We start from the raw sequence: 19,704 nt of genomic DNA, 5'->3' as shown, positions 1-19,704 counted from the left end.
TAGTGACGCAACTGAAAATACACTTTGTTGGAGCAACAGATGGCTCCTGGAAACTCTGCAGGATTATCCCTGCTGATCCTCACTGTGTGTGTGTGTGTGTGTGTGTGTGTGTGTGTGTGTGTGTGTGTGTGTGTGTGTGTGTGTGTGTGTGTGTGTGTGTGTGTGTATATGTGTGCAGAGCACCACGCTCTTTTATTTATTTAGTTTTAATAATTTAACTCACATAAATTACGGGAAAAAGGTCGTTTTTTAAAGCTTTCTTCGCACTGACATTCATGTGATTCTGGTAGAGATTATCTAATCCATTTTATTTTACTTAATTTATTCAGTTTGTTGCCAAACTCTGTCTCCTACAAATGTACTTTCCCGTACAACTAAACTTTGATGTATTTTCTCCCGCATCACAGTCTCAGTTTGAAACAGTTTGAAACGCGTTAAAGTAAACGTTACAAAGACGCCCGGTAACCGCAGCTGTGCCGAAGTGTCCTTGAGCAAGTAGTAGCAGCCCACTGCTCCCTATATAGGGACGGGTCAAATGCAGAGACCTCTTGCAGGATTAATAAAGTATCTATCCTTTTGGATCCATCCACAGCTTCGACCGCCTCCATGAGCAAACATCTGCAGATTCATTTGCACCTTATTTCTGACGTGTTTAAAGTGCACTAACATTCAAACACACACGCTTCGTTAACGCGTTGCAGCTCAAACTTTGACCCTCAAAGGATTATGGGTCAGAAAAGCCAGGAAAGCATGCTGGCTTTGCAAACATGCAAACTGCATCCTGGCTTCCTGTATCAGGACATGAATACTACCTTGAATCTCTGTTTAACACCAAAATACAGACAGAGAACCAGCATGTGTCTGCATGCAAGTTAAACTGTTGCTAAGCAGAAAGCTACTTGTGCTGGAACTCTAACCGGCTGTTTGTCTGACTCGGTGTGTGGTTTACAGACAGACGAGCTCCCAACAAGCTGTCGCGTGTCACAGCTTACAGAGCTGTGATGACGGAGGATTTATACGCTGTAATCCGCGGCGGTGATGGCGGTTCGTTTGTGGGCAGGAAAGGGATAGTATAGATTATGATATGATGATATAGAATAAGGAGGAATATATGGATCGGAGAGATTACAGAATGTCGAGGAACGAGAGATTAGATGCGGATTATTCATGTGAATGTGATGTACTGACGTCAGATCAGACTCACAGAGACATAAGTCCAGCTCAAATAAATCAATTAATATATATATATATATATATATTATACATGTTTTATTTTGCTGTTTTAGTCTATTTTATACTATTTTTTTCTGTATTTCATCATTTGCTACATTTAAAGGGACAGTGCAACATTTTGGGGAAGTACGTTCAATTGCGATTAGCTTAGCTTAGCACAAAGATAGGAAATAAGGAGGGGGGAAAACAGCCAGAATCCATCCCGAGTTAAGAAAATTAATAATTAAATGTGCTAAAATCTCTTTTTACACAAACACAAATGTGGAAGGTATTAGTTGGAGCAGTGACTTCCTGCTTCCTGTTGTCACAAGTTAAAGGATTCCTGGTTCACTAACGTGAGTTAAAACCAGCCACTCATTCTGTTCAACCTGAACATGTTTCAAACCCAAACATGAGTCCGAATTCTTTCATATTTGTGTTTATTTGTGCTTTTTTTAATCCTTTACTCACTCGGGAAGCGGTCACACAGAGAGCCAGGCTCTAGTTCCTCACATCTACATGCATTCATATGAAACCGCTCCTCCACCTCACCCTGCCGCTCCGGGGATCGAACTCTTCCTGCAGAAACACAAACATGGTTTTGTGGGTTTTGTGGGACGAAGGGAATCTAAGAGAAGAAATTATCAATCTGGGAGGAAACTGCAGTTTGTTTTTATGTAAAACTGTTAAACATCTCAAGAAAACAAGCACAGGAAGCTGGAAAAGTCTGTGTTTGAATGTGTATATCTGTTTATCACAACGCAATAACAGCACAATGTTAATGTACTTTAATTGCAGGTACAAAAACACACTTAATATATTTGTACCGCATTTTGTTTTGAATGCACCAGAACAAGGAACAAAGAGCTGAAGCTTATTATATAACAATCCTAATGTTGTGCTACATTGTTTTTTTTAACTTTAATGCCAATGAAGCCACTTTCAACATAAAGAAAATAAAAGAATCCCAAAATAAATAAACATTTCAACATATTTGCTGCAAGAAATCTGCAGTTTTTACAACTGAAGTGGTTCCAGTTTACCACAACTACTTCAGAATACACTAAATATACACCGTAAGTACTTCTACTCACTGCATCCACTGCATCATAGAGGTTAAAGTTAGAATGGTGAGTGAATGATCACAAAAAAACGTGCAGATTTTGAACAATTTGTTGCCAGTTGAACAAATAAACTGTGTGTCTGTTTAAATTGTCAACAGCAGCAACTGTGCTGGTTCTGACATAACAGAGCGAGTCTGCAACAAAGGGGAGCATGCTTTCCTTTGTGTGTGTGTGTGTGTGTGTTTCAGCTTTGTTGGCTCTGCTCCTTTGTTGTAAGCACAATAGGCAGCAGCCGGGTTGTTGTACTGCGCCCCTCCGGCCAGCAGAGGGCGCTGTGTCAACACCAGGACGAGAGGAGAGGAGAGAAATATATAAAGAATGAAAAGAAGGTCCATAAAAATGCAAAATAGAAGCTAAACAAAAATGGTTTTATATAAATGAATGTCTATTTATGTTATTCTGCTTTCTTTACTCTTGTTTACTACTTTCCAACATCATCAATCTCCCAAAAATCAGCTCCAGAGCCTTTTTTTAGCGGCTTAAAAACAGTTCAATCTTCCAGATGTTTGGTGTGAAACACAGTGGAATGAGTCTTATTTGTGATCTTCATGTTATCAAACTCCTCCATGTTGTTTAGTGACGTCACCTGATGACACAACTTACTCAATGCTGGCTTCAATTGATTGAATCACTGTAAATAACAGCTGTATGCTGTTTGGGAGAATAAGAAAACAACGTAAATAAATTCAACATAAATTCACATTTATGGTCCAAATTGAAAAAGGATGTAACTCAGTAAGTAATATCAGGATTCAAGCACTTATTTTAGAGTCAAAACTAACTATTTTTATCAATAAAAACAAGATTTACTACATTAAACTGAAGTTTACATATTTAAACTCACTCCTGTGCGTCTGCAGACCCAGACAGCCGACGTCAATCGACGTCCAAACGCAATTAAACGAACCTCCCGAAGTGACGGGGAACATTTGCGTCATCAAGCCGACCATCAGGCCGCCGGTTTGAGAGACTTTAACGCGTGCAAACTTACACCTTTACGCATGTTAATACCTCGTTGTTCTCTAGAGTCACGCAGCAGCGTCATTAATCAGCCTCTTCTCTGGAAACAGCTCGTTTTTACCTTCAGATTCTGGTCAGTTTCGACTTTAACCGAACCTTTTATTTGGGAGATCGGGGAGTTTGGGTTTCTGTTTTTAGTTCCCGTCACAAGAGGTGAAAGAGAAACGGGCTTAACAGGGTGAATTATAGGATGGTTCCTCTCCTAAGTTGCCCCTCAAATTTACAGATTTCAAATAAACATTTAGCCTAGCTTAGCACAAAGACGGGTAGCAACAGAAAACATCATTCATAGCGTCAGCATTCAGTCTAGCAGCAATCTAACAGCACCATGACTTATATTTATAGCACTACAACAACATCTTATTTTCCCCCAGTATTCCCATTATTGTTTAGGGTGACGATCGTCATTCGAAAGCTTCAATCGCTTCAAATGTAAAACCCGAAAATCAGCATCATACCACATTTTCAAAATCACATTTTCTCCAATATTTTAAATACTTTACATTAAAAAAAGATAATAAATCTTAAGGACAAAACCTGCAGACGAGAGGGGTCCGAACACTGAGGAGCTGTTTGTATCTTCAGTAGATAAATAAAAGATCTATTGTCACTTAATCAGCTTTTATTTAAAGGAGACAAAGGAGGATTTAACGTGTTACAAATATTTAGGTACAAGTAAAAATAATAATAATAAAAATAAACATATATAAATATATTAAAATATAAATAAATATATATATGAAAATAAATATAAATAAATATGTATATATAAATAAATATATATATATAAATATAAATAAATATATATATATAAATAAGCCTAACAAAAAAGACTCCAGATCAGCCCTACAGTGTCACCGCCTTATTATATTTCTTACCTCAACAAGACTCTGCGGACCGTGATTGGCCACAATCATATGACGCCGCGAGGCACTTAATCATGTCTCGCATATCAATTGGTCGAGATCAACGTCAGTCAAAAAACCAACTGAACCAATCACAGCCCGCGCTCGCCTCTTTTGTTCCTCCCGTTTCGGTGCGTGACGCAAGAGGGTCACGTGTTGTTTGTGCTCTGGTAGAGATGTGTACAGGAGGAGGAGAAGGCAACGCATTGCTAACCGTGCTAGCTAGATTATAGTCAACGCGGCTCGAGCGCTGGTCATGTTGCACACGGTGCGATTTATTTCGTCATAAAAAAGTCCGCGTTGGATTACCCCCGCTTCCGGAAGAGAGAAAAAGGACGAGGTGGGGACTATTTTTTTGACCGAACAACAGAGCCGGTTTTCGGGAGAAGAGAAAAGGACGAGGACCGTAGAGAGTCAACGTTGGCTGGCCTAGCCAGGACTCCTCCACTAAAAACAAGAATGGGGTCTCTAGGTCCACTCGGATTAGCTTGCTAGTAAAGTGACCTTTTTATTGTGTTCCTCTGATGGCGAATTTCACGAACTACCAGGAGGGCAAAGCGGCGATGTTGTTGGTGGACGTGGGGACGAAATCTGCCGCGGACGGAGACGGGGAACCCCCTTCTTCTTCTCCGTTAATTAATAACATCGGTAGCGGCGGTAGCGGTAGCGGCTCTCGCTTCCATCAACATTTACCGCATCACTACCATCACCTCCAGCAGCCAAATGATCAACCGCATCACCACCACCACCAGCTGGCTCCGCAGCAGCATCTTTCCGAGGACCCCGCTGCTGCTGCTACTATCCCTAGCAGCGGCAGCAGTAGCAGCGGCCACGTGTACGCGGCCGTTAGCGTCGCGAACAGCGCGGCGGACAGTGTGGTGGACGATATTCGAAAATGTGGCTACCTGAGAAAGCAGAAACACGGACACAAGCGGTTCTTCGTGCTCCGGGCCGCCAGCCGCCTCGGGCCGAGCCGCCTGGAGTACTACGACAGCGAGAAGAAGTTCAGGAGCAGCCTGCGCTCCGCCGCCGCTGCCGCTGCCGCCGCTGCTGCGGCTGCCGCGAGCGGCAGCGGAGGAGCGGTCACCGCCGCCTCTCCCCCGAAAAGGGTTATTTACCTCTACCAGTGCTTCACGGTGAACAAAAGGGCGGATTCCAAAAACAAGCACCTCATCGCCCTTTACACCAAGGACGAGTACTTTGCCATAGTGGCCGAAAACGAGCAGGAGCAAGAGGATTGGTACGTGGCCGTCAGCGAGTTGATGAGCGAGGGTAAAAAAGGGCACATGGATTCTGATGATCTGGACGATGGGTACGGTACGGTCACACCTGGTACGGTGTTTAAAGAGGTGTGGCAGGTGAATGTGAAACCTAAAGGACTGGGACAAACTAAAAACCTCACAGGTGTTTACCGGCTATGCCTCTCGACGAAAACCGTTCACCTGGTGAAGTTGAACTCTGAGACTCCCTGCGTGAACCTCCAGCTGATGAACATCAGGCGTTGTGGACATTCTGAGAGCTTTTTCTTCATCGAGGTGGGGCGCTCCTCCTCCATCGGTCCCGGGGAGATATGGATGCAGGTGGACGACTCCGTCGTGGCCCAAAACATGCACGAGACCATCTTGGAGACGATGAAAGCCCTGAAGGCTTTTGCCGAGTTTCGGCCCAGGAGCAAGAGCCAGTCGTCGGGCTCCAACCCGATGCCGTTCATCACGACGCGGCGCCACCTGGGCAACCTGCCGCCAAGCCAGACGGGGCTGCAGCGGCGGTCGAGGACGGAGTCGGTCGTCGGCACGCCGCCGTCAAGCAAGAGCTCCGGGGCTAGCGGTTATCGCTTCCGGACGTCCAGCGAGGGCGAGGGGACGATGAACCGGCCGTTCCGCTCCGCCACGGGAAGTCTGGTGCACCTCAACTCTACGCGGGCTCACCACGGGCGCCAGGATGGCGGCAGTAGCGGCGGCATCTGTGGTGTCGCCACAGGAAACGCCGGCACAAGCACAGGCGGCGGACGCTACGTCAGAGCCGTCCCGGGGTCGGCGTCCACGTACCACGCCCGCTCCGCCTCGCTGCCGGTGTCCCACTTCCCCTCGACCACCAGTCCGGTGAGCGTGTCCTCCAGCAGCGGCCACGGCTCCGTCTCCGACACGCTCACCCGCCCGTCGAGCGCCTCGATATGCGGCTCCCCGTCCGACGGCGGCTTCAACTCCTCGGACGAGTACGGCTCCAGTCCCGGCGACTTCCGGTACTTCCGGGTGCGCAGCAACACGCCGGACTCTCTCGGCAACACCCCGCCAATCAGAGAAGAGAACTGTCTGAACGATTACATGGCGATGGGCTGGAACCGGGAGGTCTTCGGCACCGGCGGGGGCTCCGGGAACAACAGCGGCGGTGACACGCCGCGGGACGAGAGTACGTCGACGACGGAGGACGACCGCTTTTCTTCATCGTCGTCGCTGAGGAGGAGGGCGCACTCCTTCTCCAGGACGGCCGGCGGCGCCTCCGGGGTTGCGGTCTACCAGAAAATGACCCAGACGAACTTCTCGTTGGACGAGGGGTCCAACGTGTTGCCGTTCGGCAGCGGGCTGCTCCGCGGCGGGCCGTCTTCCTCCTCTTCCTCGCTCCGCTCCGACTACAGCTCCTGCTCCGAGCACAGCCAGCAGAGCCGTCCCTCCACGCTCTCCCGGACGGAGGCCGGCGGCGAGCGCCCTCCCATCTCCTCCTCCTCCACCTCCGCCAAGGAAGACAGCGGCTACATGCCGATGTTGTGCGGCGTGGCTGCTTCGCCACGGGACACGCCTCCCGACTACATGCCTATGCAACCCGGCTCCTACACCCACCCCGTCTCCCAATCCCCTCAGTTTCACAGTCCAGCTCTAGGCCCCCGTTCAGCCCACCACCACCAGCTCCAGTCCCAATCCTCCACAGACTCCCACGGCTACATGATGATGGTCCCGGGACAGGGCTCCCCGAGCCCCCACAGCAGCTCCAGCACGACGGGCGCCGGCGCGAGCGACAGCATAGCGGAGAGACCCGAGAACGGGGAGTATATGGACATGTCGTACTGCAGCAGCAGCGGCGGAGGGCACAAGCTCTCAAATGAAGGCGGCGGCGGCGGCGGGTATTACGCGCCCGGCACACCCGAGGGCACCCCAAAGTCTTACAGCCCTTATTTCTCCCTCCCTCGCTCCTACAAAGCTCCCACCAGAGACGGAGATGAGAAGGAGTACGGGGACTACGTTCCTATGAGTTCTCCCGCCAAGCCCGTCTATTCGTCTGTCGCCACGGCTTCCATGTTGACGCCGGAGAAGAAGGGCGGGGGCGGTAGCAACACCTCCACCCCCTCGCACCCACCCCCGCCTTACGGGGCTCACCACACGACCGCGGCAATAGCCGACCGACGCGCCGCGAGGCCCAACCGCCTCCCGCTCGGCAGGAGGAGTTTCCACGGTCCGCTGCGGGTTAGCGAGCCCTCCGCGGCGTCGACCGGCGGCTCCGCCTCGGTCTCCGCCGCCGTCGGCTCATCCGAACGGCCCTCGAGTCCCGGGGAGTACATCAACATCGAGTTCGGGGATCATTACCCTCACCAGCAGCAGCCCCCTGCTTATCCCCTCTCTGCCCAAGACGAAGCACCTTCCCTGGGGTCCAGTGCCCACAGTCGCTCCCCTCACCAGGACTACATGAGTGTGGAGGTGGCGGCGGACCAGCAGGACAGCGCCGGGTGTTTGGGTAAAAACCAGTCGTCGCCCAGACCCAGCCTCGTCGCCCCCTGGAACCCGCCCAGCTACATCCGACCCCTGGCTACCAATCCCGGCGTCTCCGCCGGAGGTCACTGGAAGTCGATGGGGGACGACTACACGGACATGACGTTCAACCTCAGCAGAGGAGAGAGGACGCAAACGAGCCCCACGGCCATGCTGCAGCACCTCTGCGTGATGGAGGGGCATTACGGCCACGCTCCACCCGCCTCCTCCTCCATTTCTCCTCCTCTCCCTCCGCCGACGCAACAGCCGGAGCCCAAGGTGGTTCGCGCCGACCCCCAAGGCAGGAGGAGGCACAGCTCGGAGACGTTCTCCTCCACCTCCTCCTCCAATTCAACCCCGTCTGGAGGAGGACCCGCCCCCGCATCCACCCACCCGACGCTACCCAACCCCGCGGCCCCCAACGGCTCGTACCTAACGGAGGGCCAGGCTTCCAGGTGGGCCAGCTCGGCGTCTTTCGACAGCATGTGGGTGTCCATGGAGGGTCTGGGGGACTTGCCGGCTCCCCACGCCCCGGTCAGAGCCATGGAAATGAGCACCGCCGCCGCCGGCACCTCCTCCTCCGGCAGAATGTGCCGGAACATGTCCGTGGGCTACCAGAACGGGCTGAACTACATCGCCCTGGAGCTGAGGGACGACGGGAGCAGCGCTGGAGCCGGCGGCGGCAGCAACGGGAGCTCGGCGGCGTCGGTGACGACGACGACGACGACGTCATCGGTGCCTCTGCCGGAGAACGGAGCCTACGCCAGTATAGACTTCACCAAATCTGACGGGGTCACCACAACAACAAAGGGTGAGTAAATACAGCTGTTTTTAAAGATGCTTTGTTTTACTTCCAGTCATATTTGGCAGATTTCTTTACACAGCAGCCAGACGATAGTGTCTCGCTTCCACGTGTGAGTAAAAGTGTTTTTTTCTGAAGAATCCAAAATAACCCCTTTAGTGCCGCGCGCTATTATTAGTCGCATTATATCAATTTTGCAGCTCCTTCCCAGTGAGATCTATTTTCGATGGAGTCCCTGTGATCTCGTTCAGGCGCTTTGAGCAGCTCAGACAGACGTCTTCTGACGGCATCCGTCCAGGGAACCGAAGTCTCGGCTATAACCCGGCCGGTGTGCAGGAAGTGGCACCGATGTGCGGTTCAGCTGGAGGTCTAGTGTGTGTGTGTGTGTGTGTGTGTGTGTGTGTGTGTGTAGACAATTAGCTGGCTGAATGGACTGAGGTTTATCTGAGGTCAAGTGTGGACTGAATCACCCAAAGCGTCGTGATTTAGTGACGCTCCGTCGTACTCAGTTTTTTGGAGACGTTCATTGAGGCTCTGTAGTCGATCGTCAGGGCGTAGTTTGTGACAACTGCTGTTTTTTAATCTTTTTATATTCTGCAGGTAATGTTTTCTCAGTCGGTCAAATAGTTTAAAACGTGCAACAACAACAACAAAAATGGCAAAAAAAATGACATTTCCCAGGTTTCAAAAGGTGACTTTTAAACAGACTAAACCCTCAAAACGTTTACATTTACCGTCATAAATGACAAATATAATCCTCACATCTAGTTCTAATAATGGTTAAATGTCAATAATTGATACGCAGCAAATACTGTGTTGACTTTATAAGACTTGAGCCTAAGAGTCCATTTTATTTGTTCTGTTTCATTCATTCTTTATTTGCTTAATATTGGAATTAAAGGTTAATTGCTCTTTTTAAAGGGTGCACCTGCATTATTGTGCTTTTATATTATGTCAGAGGGCGTGCAACGGTCTTGTAGCACAGATATCATTTAAAGAATCGGGTGTAATACACCGTTCAGTTTACATTGGAACATGCATGAGTGTGCTGCAGCTTCAAAGTGCAGACATGTGCGTGTTGCTAACTCTCAGCGCTGAGGTCACGTCTGCAGCCGGTGTGGTGGAGAGACGGCCTGCACCGAGGATGTTTTCACTCGCTTTTTCAGTCTTCGATCGCCTCCTTTCATGCACTCGTCTCCTCCCTGCTATTCCCTCGCTTCCTTCCCCGAATGTTTCCCCGTCTCGCTTCGTGTGTGTGTGTGTGTGTGTGTGTGTGTCGAGCATGAGTCAGGATTCTCTGCAAACACCGGCTGACTCATTTGTTTATCGCGGCGCTGACCGGAGATGAAAGTGAGAGTGTGTGTCTGTATGTGTGTGTGTGTGTGTGTCTGTATGTGTGTGTGTGTGATCAACTGACACTCAAAGCGCTCAAGCACATCCCCATTGTGTGTGTTTGTCCGTCCGTCTGTGTGTACTTTTTGTTTTCAGCCGTTGCCAGCAGGTTTATGAAGTGTGTGTGTGTTAATGCAGTTCAAGGTAACATTCAGAAATGTTGATCCTCACACACACACTCAGTCTGTGTTGTCGTGTGTGTGCGCGCGGCAGGAAACGCATCATCATCGCCCAGGAATGCACTTCCTGTCAGCTGTGGCGTTGAACTGATCCAGGTGATGCACACCTGGATCCTTGACCCGGAGGAGAGGAGGCGGGATCTGTGTGTCCAGCTGTCGGGGAACTTCGGCGTGATTTTGAGATAAACACGAGTTCAATTGAAAAGCTTTAAACAATCGCCAAAACTACACCGTTCGTCACAGCAAGAAGCTGTAAAAACTGTAACAATCGTCTGATTTTCATCTTTCCAACGGTCCTTGAACACGTCATCTGTGACAAACATTTCATTCTACATGTCTCATTGAAAATAGAGCGTTTTGCTTTAACAACAATCTGTTAGAAACATGACATTGTGAGCTCCTCAGAGCAACTGTGAAGCCACGCTTGATTCATCTGAGACCGACAGTCACGTGACAACAAATCAGAGAAACGTCGTATCGTGAAACACGCTTGGAGGTTTTTCTTTTATACATGTAAGCGACCGGTGGGAACCTGCCCTTTTCCTCCCCCACCCTCCCCCCCAAGTGGCTGTGAGGTGGTAACGGGTTAGCGGGAGTGTGAGGCAGCTTTATCTCTCTGAGAAGACGGGACGAGGCTGCCCTTTACTCCCCCCTTTTTTACTCCCTCTCTCGTTCCTCACCTCCACGGCCGGGCCTCCGTCTATATTTACAGGTCTATTTCCAGACCCGGCCGTGGATTTATGGGGCCGGTCCGAGGCATGCTCGTAACAGGACCCAGTGTGTGCGCCGCTCGCTCTCTTAAATAGGCCGATAGATATGCCCACAGATGTTAGAGTTATTAAGTCATGTGTGCACACGGATGTTACAGCTAATAAAAGTTTAATAAAGTTAATCTGCAGGTGTTTTCACAAGCGGTTCATCGGTTTTGAAGTCCATTTACTCGCAGTTTTGTTGTTCCAGCTGCTAAGTTGTGAACATTTAGCTGCTTTTGTTTTAATTATCACGTGATAGAATAAAGTTCTTTTGCTTTCGGACTGTTAGTCGGACTAAATACGACATTTGAAGGCGTCACCGTGAGGCTTTAGCACATTCTGATTGTGAGAAATTGCAACGTGTTCTTATACGTATATCTTACGAAAAAAGTTGGTCAGCCCGTGCACACAGCCTTTTCAAAATAAAACTCCCATCTTCACAGGAAACGACTTAGTTAGCTTTCAGAAACTATTTCGGAAAATACTTAAGTTAGGTTTAGGCAACACAACTTTAGTTAGGTGTAGAAAAAGATCGTCATTTGGGTTCAAATAACTACAGAAGTAGTGTTATTGAAGTACGCAAGTTACGTGACATCAACGTTGACGTCTCGTTTCAGCCGGGGATCGATTGTCACGTGATAGAATAAAGCTATTTTGCTTTCGGACTGTTAGTCGGACTAAATACGACATTTGTAGGCGTCACCGTGAGGCTTTAGCACATTCTGATTGTGAGAAATTGCAACGTATTCTTATACGTATATCTTACGAAAAACGTTGCTCCGCCCAGCAACAAGTGTGAATTTCCGCTCGTTACATGCACACGGCCTTTTTCAAAATAAAACTCCCGTCTTCACAGGAAACAACTTGGTTAGCTTTCGGAAACTATTGTGAAATACTTAGTTAGGTTTAGAAAAAATATTTGGGTTCAAATAACTACTAAAGTAGCGTTTTTCAAGTACGCAAGTTACGTGAAAAAAAACGTCAACGTTGACGTCTCGTTTCAGCCGGGGATTGAACAGCGGTCCGGCTGTGAGATCGTTTTAGTTTGGACCCGTCCACCTCTTTATACTTCCTCGTTAACAATACGAAATAATTGTGCGCGATATGTACGAATTACGCTGCATTATTCTTCGTCCGCAAAGCTGCGAATGCTTGTAAATTGATGGCGATATTTAAAGTACGCATTATTCCCGCCCTCTACTTTTGCAGGACTCCTCCCTGTATTCGTGAGATTGTCACCTGAGCGTGATTGAAGCAGAGAAGTGGAGGTTCTTCAGATATTCGGGTGAATGTTGAGCTCTGCAGAGTGCTCACTCACAGGGAAATGTTGCGTCTCATCAGTAATGAATGGATCCCATCACCGTGAGCTATGTGCTCTCCGGTCTTCGGTTTCTCGTCGGTGTCGGTTTCACAGGTGGTCCCGAACGAGCTCCGGTTCCTCTCAGACATGCAGGGACTCCCGTTTCTTCTTCGTGGCTTTTTATTTCTGCTTCTCGTCTTTCTTTCTTTGGCTTTTCGTCTCTCTGTCATACGCTCGTTATGAAGTTTACTAACTTTATTAGACAAATTCTGGGGAACTTTCTCCACAATTTGAACAAATGAATACATTTGAATTGTTTGCAGGAAATTAGAAAATGAAGCACATTTTGCCAGAATTAAAAAAATAATGTACTTGTCTTTTTGCAGTGCGTGTTTAAAAGACTTTAAAGTAAGAAACGTGACATTTTTACAGCCTCTCCTCTCTGCTCTGTGTTCAGCAGCAGTTCAGTCCAAGTTTCTCTGATTTGTTGTCTCGTGACTGTTGGTCTCAGATGAATCAATCACGGCTTCATAGTTGCTCTGACGAGCTCCGAATTTTATGTTTTTAACAGAATCTGATTAAAGCAAACGGTTTAATCGGGGCGAGATTTTAAACGAGGCTTGTAGGATAAAATGTTTTTGATTAAATATCTCAATTCTAAGCTTTGTTTCGGTTTCTTTCTCTGACCGAAGCGTTTCGTCTCACGTGATGCGTTCAAGGACAGTTGGAAAACTCCATTATTACGGGGTTTTTTTTTACAGCTTCTGGCTGTGATAAACGGTGGAGTTTCAGCCGGAAGATGACGATTAATTTAGGTCTGATTGGTTTGTTTTTAATTCTACACACCTGTAATCTGTGACCTCATAAAGCTGTGTGTGTGTGTGTCAGAGGTCAGTCTCTTAAGAGTCTTGTTTTGATCAAAGTCCACGACGCAAAGAAACCCAGCAGACCTCAAACTGCTCCACCTGTCTGTCTCTCTGTGTCTTCCTGTCTGTCCATCAGTCCGTCTGTCTCACAAACAGAGGAGCAGCATTCCAGTGCCCCCCCCCCCCCCCTCTGTATTGTAGCTCACATCATTGTTACGTCCCACAAAAGCCTGTCTCTCTTTCTTTCTCTCTCTGTCTGTCTCTGTCTCTCTGTCTCTCTCTCTCTCTCTCTCTCTCTCTCTCTCTCTCTCTCTCTCTCTCTCTCTCTCTCTCTCTCTCTCTCTCTCTCTCTCTCTGTCTCTGTCTCTGTGTGTAATGACCCAGCTGTACGGCGGCCATCACCGGGGTCATTCGGGGCCACCGGACCGCACCAAAACAAGCCTTGGGGGGGGGGCAGGAAACAGACTTTTTATGATGAATCCAAAGTTTAGCTCCTCGCTGACTTATTCACCAGGTGAAGAGGAGTCAGAGACGTCAGAGCTGCTCTTTAGAGAACAGACCTTGATATGAACCTTTCATCATGAAGCTCCTCCTCCTCATTACTGCCGTGTTGAAGTGGAGGTTTGTGTGCTCTGTGCTGGTTGTTTATCTTTGTTCATGTCGGGCGACATGAACCTTCAGAAACCCCCCAAAAAGTGGGAGAAGTCGTGTTTTTGACCTGCACCACTCTACTTCAAAACGCCCAAAAACAACTAATATTATCCAAAACCACTTTCAGTGAACCGGCCACATGTCTGCCTCTGTCTTCTTCTTTCATAATGTCGTTTAATGTCCTTTGTTAACATCTTAAACTTGATATTTGTGTGTTGATGTCTCACCTCTTTTTCTCTTCTTCTCTTCCAGACTGAGCGACGGGGCGTTAGAGGCTCCTCCTCCTCCTCCGGGTACTTGACTCTGTGACCTTTTGGCTCCTCCCCTCCCTCCCCCCATCGGTGACCTCTGACCTCTTCGGACTGGATGCAGAAAAACAACAACAGATGACAAAAAAACGCTTGCAGATTTTTTTCCTAAGTGTACGTCATCTCTGATTTTTATTTTTTGTGTTTTTATATACATATCTTTGTTTTTTAAAATCACAACGGGTGCTGCCGGTGTGCGCCGCTCGCTCCACCAGACGTCGGTCAGCGGACTCTTTCTTCTCCGTACGGTATTAAAAAGGGAGGCGAAGGCATTAAGGTACCAACTTGGAAAAAATTGTTGAATTTATAATATTAATTTTTATCTTTTTATTATTATTTTTACCCCTCATGCGTAATCCTTCCTCAACGCGGTACCGTGCAGTTATTACACATTGTGGACAAAGTTGTGGTAGAGAATGTATTTTTATTTTTTGAACAGATTGCTCCCTAAACTGTGCCAGTTAAGGAATTAAACTGGGAGCTATGGAGCCGTACCAGTTCATCAAACACACACGTTCTGTAGCTCATAATGTTATTTATTGATTTGCAAACGGTACAAATACTCCGATACGTTTCTGTGGTTTGCTTTCAACCGACTCCTCCGCAGATAACGGATGTTTTAAAGGGATAGTTCAACGTTTTTTTTTTAGATATTTGGTATAAAATCAGTGTTCTGTGAACGTTTCTAGTTTAAGATCTCTAACTAGCGCTTAGCTTAAAGCCTCCCAGCAAACCCCTCGTTTGTTAAACCGCTCGTAAAAGCTCGTTTGTTAAACCGGTTACGTCTTCGTTTGTTGTGGAGAACGTGCACAAATTCACCGACTCCTGGAGACGAAACAAACAAGATGTGACACGATGGTTAGCCGTCTTTATGCTAAGCTGCGGTATTGATCTCGTTCTAACAGAACTATCCCGTTAAATACAATAATAATCTAATAATGAAAGTAGGTTTTTGGAAGCTCGATCGGCTCGTGTTCTCTTTTCAGTTTCACCTCGCAAGGTCCGTCGCACAGTTCACGTTAACGAGGGAGAGCGGCAGCACACACACACACACACACACACACACACACACACACACACACACACACACACACACACACACACACACACACACACACACACACACACACACACACACACACACACACACACAAAATGCTGTGAAAGCTAAAAAAAGCACAAAGTACAGACTGACACTGGGATGCAAACACTAAGACTGACGCAGACATGAAACCTCTGCAAGTGAAGCTTGCACACGCACATGCACACACACACACACACACACACGCACGCACACACACGCGTCATGAAGAGACAAATGTCGCGGTCATGGGGTCCGCTCTCACATGCAGTAAGTCACGCAGCCCTATTTAGGCGAGGCTAACTCCGCTGTGCTCCCATTTGGGCTCTTTGTCAGCAGCTCTTGATGACGCACACACACACGCACACACACACACACACACACACACACACACACACACACATATGCATGCTTTGGTTTTCGTCACCGGCTCCGGGTGACGTAAAGAGGTTTCCAGTAACCACAGCTGCAGCCCCAGGTGCAGCGCGCTGGTCATACTTGCCCTTCTGCACGCACACACACACACTCTAACACTATCACAGTCTGCCTCTTCTCTCTCACTTTAAAACACTGATACGTCTTTATTTAACATTTCTACTCAACACACGTGCTTAAAAAGAACTCAAAGACTGACCGCTAACGTAGCCCACGGAAATGCACGTTTATTATGTTTTTGTTTGTTCAGTTGATCTAATCTGCATCCCACGTTTGTTTGACTTCCCCTTGTTGTTGTTGTTTTTTAAATTTTTTGGACACATCGTTGTCGTTTTTCGGGCCCCGTGCAGCAGGAACGCTGAGGAATCTTTAGCTGATTATTAATCTCTGAACTGCACAGACGCACTCTAAAACTCGAGGTATTCAGTTTCATAAACAGTGAAAACTAGCTCACGTTTCCACAAACTGGGAATTGGCGATTTCTGCTCACTTAAAGGTACTTAAATCATTTAAATGGTTGATAATTCCTCGCCTGTGTTTACAGTCCTGGTTTGTTCTACTCGGTGTGCGTCAGGAGTCTAACAATCTTTAACAAAAACGTTTGATGTCCCAGTACGGCGCCATGAGGAGCTCCGCTTGAACGTCCGCCCTCTTCCCCTCCATCCCCGTCTCCCTTTAGAACTAGCGACGACAGCCAAAAAGAGAAAGAAAGATATTTTTATTTTCGGTCGGTACAGAAACAGGAAACGGTTCTTTGCCTCCGGAGGCGTCGGGATGTTAAACCGTCATCAGATCCACGTTTTTTTAACGGTCTGATTTAAAAGCCTGTGACGTGTCTTATATGTACATTATAAACATTTTGACATATTTTCTCACCTTTTTTGAACGAACAAAGAATATAAGAATATTTAGGCTGCGGTGGCCCGAGATTTGTTTCCTTTTTTTTTTTTTACGTTACGGCAAAAAAAAAAAAAAAAAAAGTACTTTTCGGTAGGATTTTGGGAAGAATCCATCTTAATTTATTTGAAGCATTATTCTGATAAAACAAAAAGGATACATGTCTGATTGCCTTTGTGTTGAATTCCACCCTCCTGTTGAATCCTTTTTGTCATGACTGAATTCATTTACACAGAATCTGTGTTTTATTTTGGCAACAATTCAACCTCAAAAACTGTCCTCGATGTTACAAAATTTCTGATTTTTTTTCTTGTTCCGGGCGGAGAAATGAGAAAAACGTACGTAATATATGAATATATATATATATATATATAATCCTGGCAGAGAGGATTTACGGTACTGCATCTTTATGCAAACTTTGGTTTCCTTCTTCCTCGAATCTCCGTTTATTTTGTATTGTAGTTTACAGAGGGGGGGGGGGGGGGGGGGGGGGGGGGGATTTGTTTTGGTTGTTTTGACTGAAAAACGAAGCGATACGAGGCTAGTATTTCTTTCTTTTCTTTTTTAAGAGTACATAGGCATTTTGCAGTTATTTGTATAAAGAAATGGGTTACAACCTCTGCCTGATGTTTATTTTTTTGTAACTATATTACAGTTTATTTGCTGCTGTGTAGTACAGTTAACAGTTGGACGATGAAGACGATGTTCTGCTACCCCCCCCCTCCCCCACCTCCTCCCCCCCCCTCCAGTCCTGCAGAAACGTTGTGGTATTTATAAAGCAGGGTGTTGGTGAACACACGCTGCTGTACCGGAGTTTCTGCGTTGAATGCTGTTGTTTATTAGCTTTACAGGACGGAGTTGAACACTAAACTCTGTGGAGGCGTTTCCTTCGTACGTGCTTTATTTTTCAGCGACGTTCGTCCGATATACGAAAAAAAAAGAGAAAACTGTGGAAATGGAAATCCTCCTTCTGTAAATACGGAAAACTCAAGTTGTCGCTTTTTTTTCATGTTATGATCCCCCCCCCCCCCCCCCCCCACACACACACACACACACACACACACACACACACACACACACACACACACACACACACACACACACCTTATTTAGTTTTACTTCTCTTTCTCTTGGGGGGGGGGGGGGGTAGGAGGAGGCGGTGATTGAAACATCGGCATAGTGTTTATATTTATCAAAACTTTTTTGCTTTCGATAGAGCTATTGCAATAAAAATGTGTTCATGTAACCACCGCTGTCTCCGTGTCATCAACCAGTACATTCATACTCGAGTACATAATCAAGGTATTTGTTACATATAGTACTTTTTACTGTACTACGTCTCAGAGGTAAATATGGTTCTTTAGTGATAGTATATCATCATTTTGAGATGCAAAGACATTTTGAAATACATTATTTTGAGATATGTCATTTTTTGACTAATATAAGGAACATTTTTGGATGAATGCTAAGACATCACATATCTGTATTGTTCTGTCTTTGTTTAATTTCATTCAACTGACCATGTGATCTGGAACATATATGATCGTTATGACCTCTGACCTCTCACTTTTATTGATAAACCCAGTTATAGAATTACACTTAACGTTAAATCCCGAATGAATAACTGAGCAAAAAGAACCAACATGACCTCAGATGCGTTGTTTTCCTTCCACTGAACTCATAATCATTCGTGTGTTTCACGAGGTTTTTCTGACCCGTTGGCCTCGGAAACAACAAAAATAAGCACTCGCTTCCTCGTTCCTGGAGCTCTTTTGGCAGGTAAGTAGGTTTTCATACGGTGACACGCGAGTGTTTGTCCCGCTCACGTGACCGACGTCTCAGAGTCCAACTGTCAAAACAACGTCAAAGTTCAGTTTGGTCACGAGGGGTCAGCTGAGAGGAGAGCAGTGCTTCACAACTCTGGTCTTCTGGTTCCTGCCTTTTAAAATAACAGATAAACAGCTACTATACAAAACCATTTGCACTGTAGTTTTGATATTTCTTCATTAAATTACTTTTTATACATTTCACACCAAAGTTTGCAGACTTCAAAAAAGTGTGCAACATGTATTCAGTTCCTCGCTACAGCAGCACGAGGATATAAATAAATACTATCAATTACATTTCCGCCAATTTGATGAGAAGAAAGATCTTGTAAGTCACTATGAGAAACTTTTACAAAGTAATGACTAAATATATCAATATAATGAGGTAGTATTTAACTTATTCTAGGAACATGTCTCGTTATTTTGAGATACTAAGTCTTTAATTTGAGGTACTAAGTCTTTAATTTGAGATACTAAGTCTTTAATTTGAGATACTAAGTCTTTAATTTGAGATATTAAGTCTTTACTTTGAGGTACTAAGTCTTTAATTTGTCAGCTTCTTGTTATTTTAAAAGGCACTGATGCCAAAGCCAGAGTGAGTCACACTTACATGTCTAAGTGTGCTGGGATTCCCTCTTCATCCGGCTCTCTGTGACTAAATAAAGGGCTGATGTTGAGCTTCAGGGTTTAAAGGAAGTTATCAGCAATCAAGTCATCTAATGTGATTATCTCTGAGTCATATTTTGGGCTTTTTCGGCCTCATTGCTGAGCGGACAGAAAAGCTCGAACGGTGGTCAAACAAAAGGGTCTAAATCAAAAGTTGTTAAATGTTTGAAACGCCACATCTGATCTCTGCACGTTATCAGATCGCCGTCATTAATAGTCAAACATGAATCTATTTCTTTAGAGAAAGCTTGGTATGTTCTCTGATTGCACTAAGCTGGAAATTTGGAAAATTTCTCTGACGACATCTGAGCTTCTACGTACGTCAGCTCAGAAGTGTTTTCAAGATACAAATCCTTTCTCATAAGATTTACATTTCTTCCCCATTTTAGGTATTTATTTATGTGACGCAACTGGCAGCAACTCCACTGCAGGGTGAACCTAGAAATCCACAAGTTCTGAGATAAGAGACACAACAGATGCCACGGGGGGAGGGAGTATTCAGATCATTGAGTTGAGTACAAGTACTAATACAACAACAGTAAAAAGTA

General features: G+C 46.2%; 1 protein-coding gene across 1 annotated transcript; it reads left to right on the top strand.

Annotated features, from left to right (window-relative positions):
• Positions 1-4,458: 4,458 nt before the first annotated feature.
• irs4b (insulin receptor substrate 4b) lies at positions 4,459-17,665 on the top strand. Its single transcript, XM_079184725.1, has 2 exons — positions 4,459-8,812; positions 14,196-17,665. Exons 1-2 carry the CDS (start codon positions 4,786-4,788, stop codon positions 14,198-14,200), a joined length of 4,032 nt encoding a protein of 1,343 aa, XP_079040851.1. The 5' UTR covers positions 4,459-4,785; the 3' UTR covers positions 14,201-17,665.
• The last annotated feature ends 2,039 nt before the right edge of the window (positions 17,666-19,704 follow it).

This window comes from Pholis gunnellus, assembly GCF_910591455.1.
Source record: "Pholis gunnellus genome assembly, chromosome: 23".
In the NCBI taxonomy this organism is placed as follows: domain Eukaryota; kingdom Metazoa; phylum Chordata; class Actinopteri; order Perciformes; family Pholidae; genus Pholis; species Pholis gunnellus.
The sequence above is the reverse complement of the archived record's forward strand: the minus strand, read 5'-3'. Positions and strand labels throughout refer to the sequence as shown.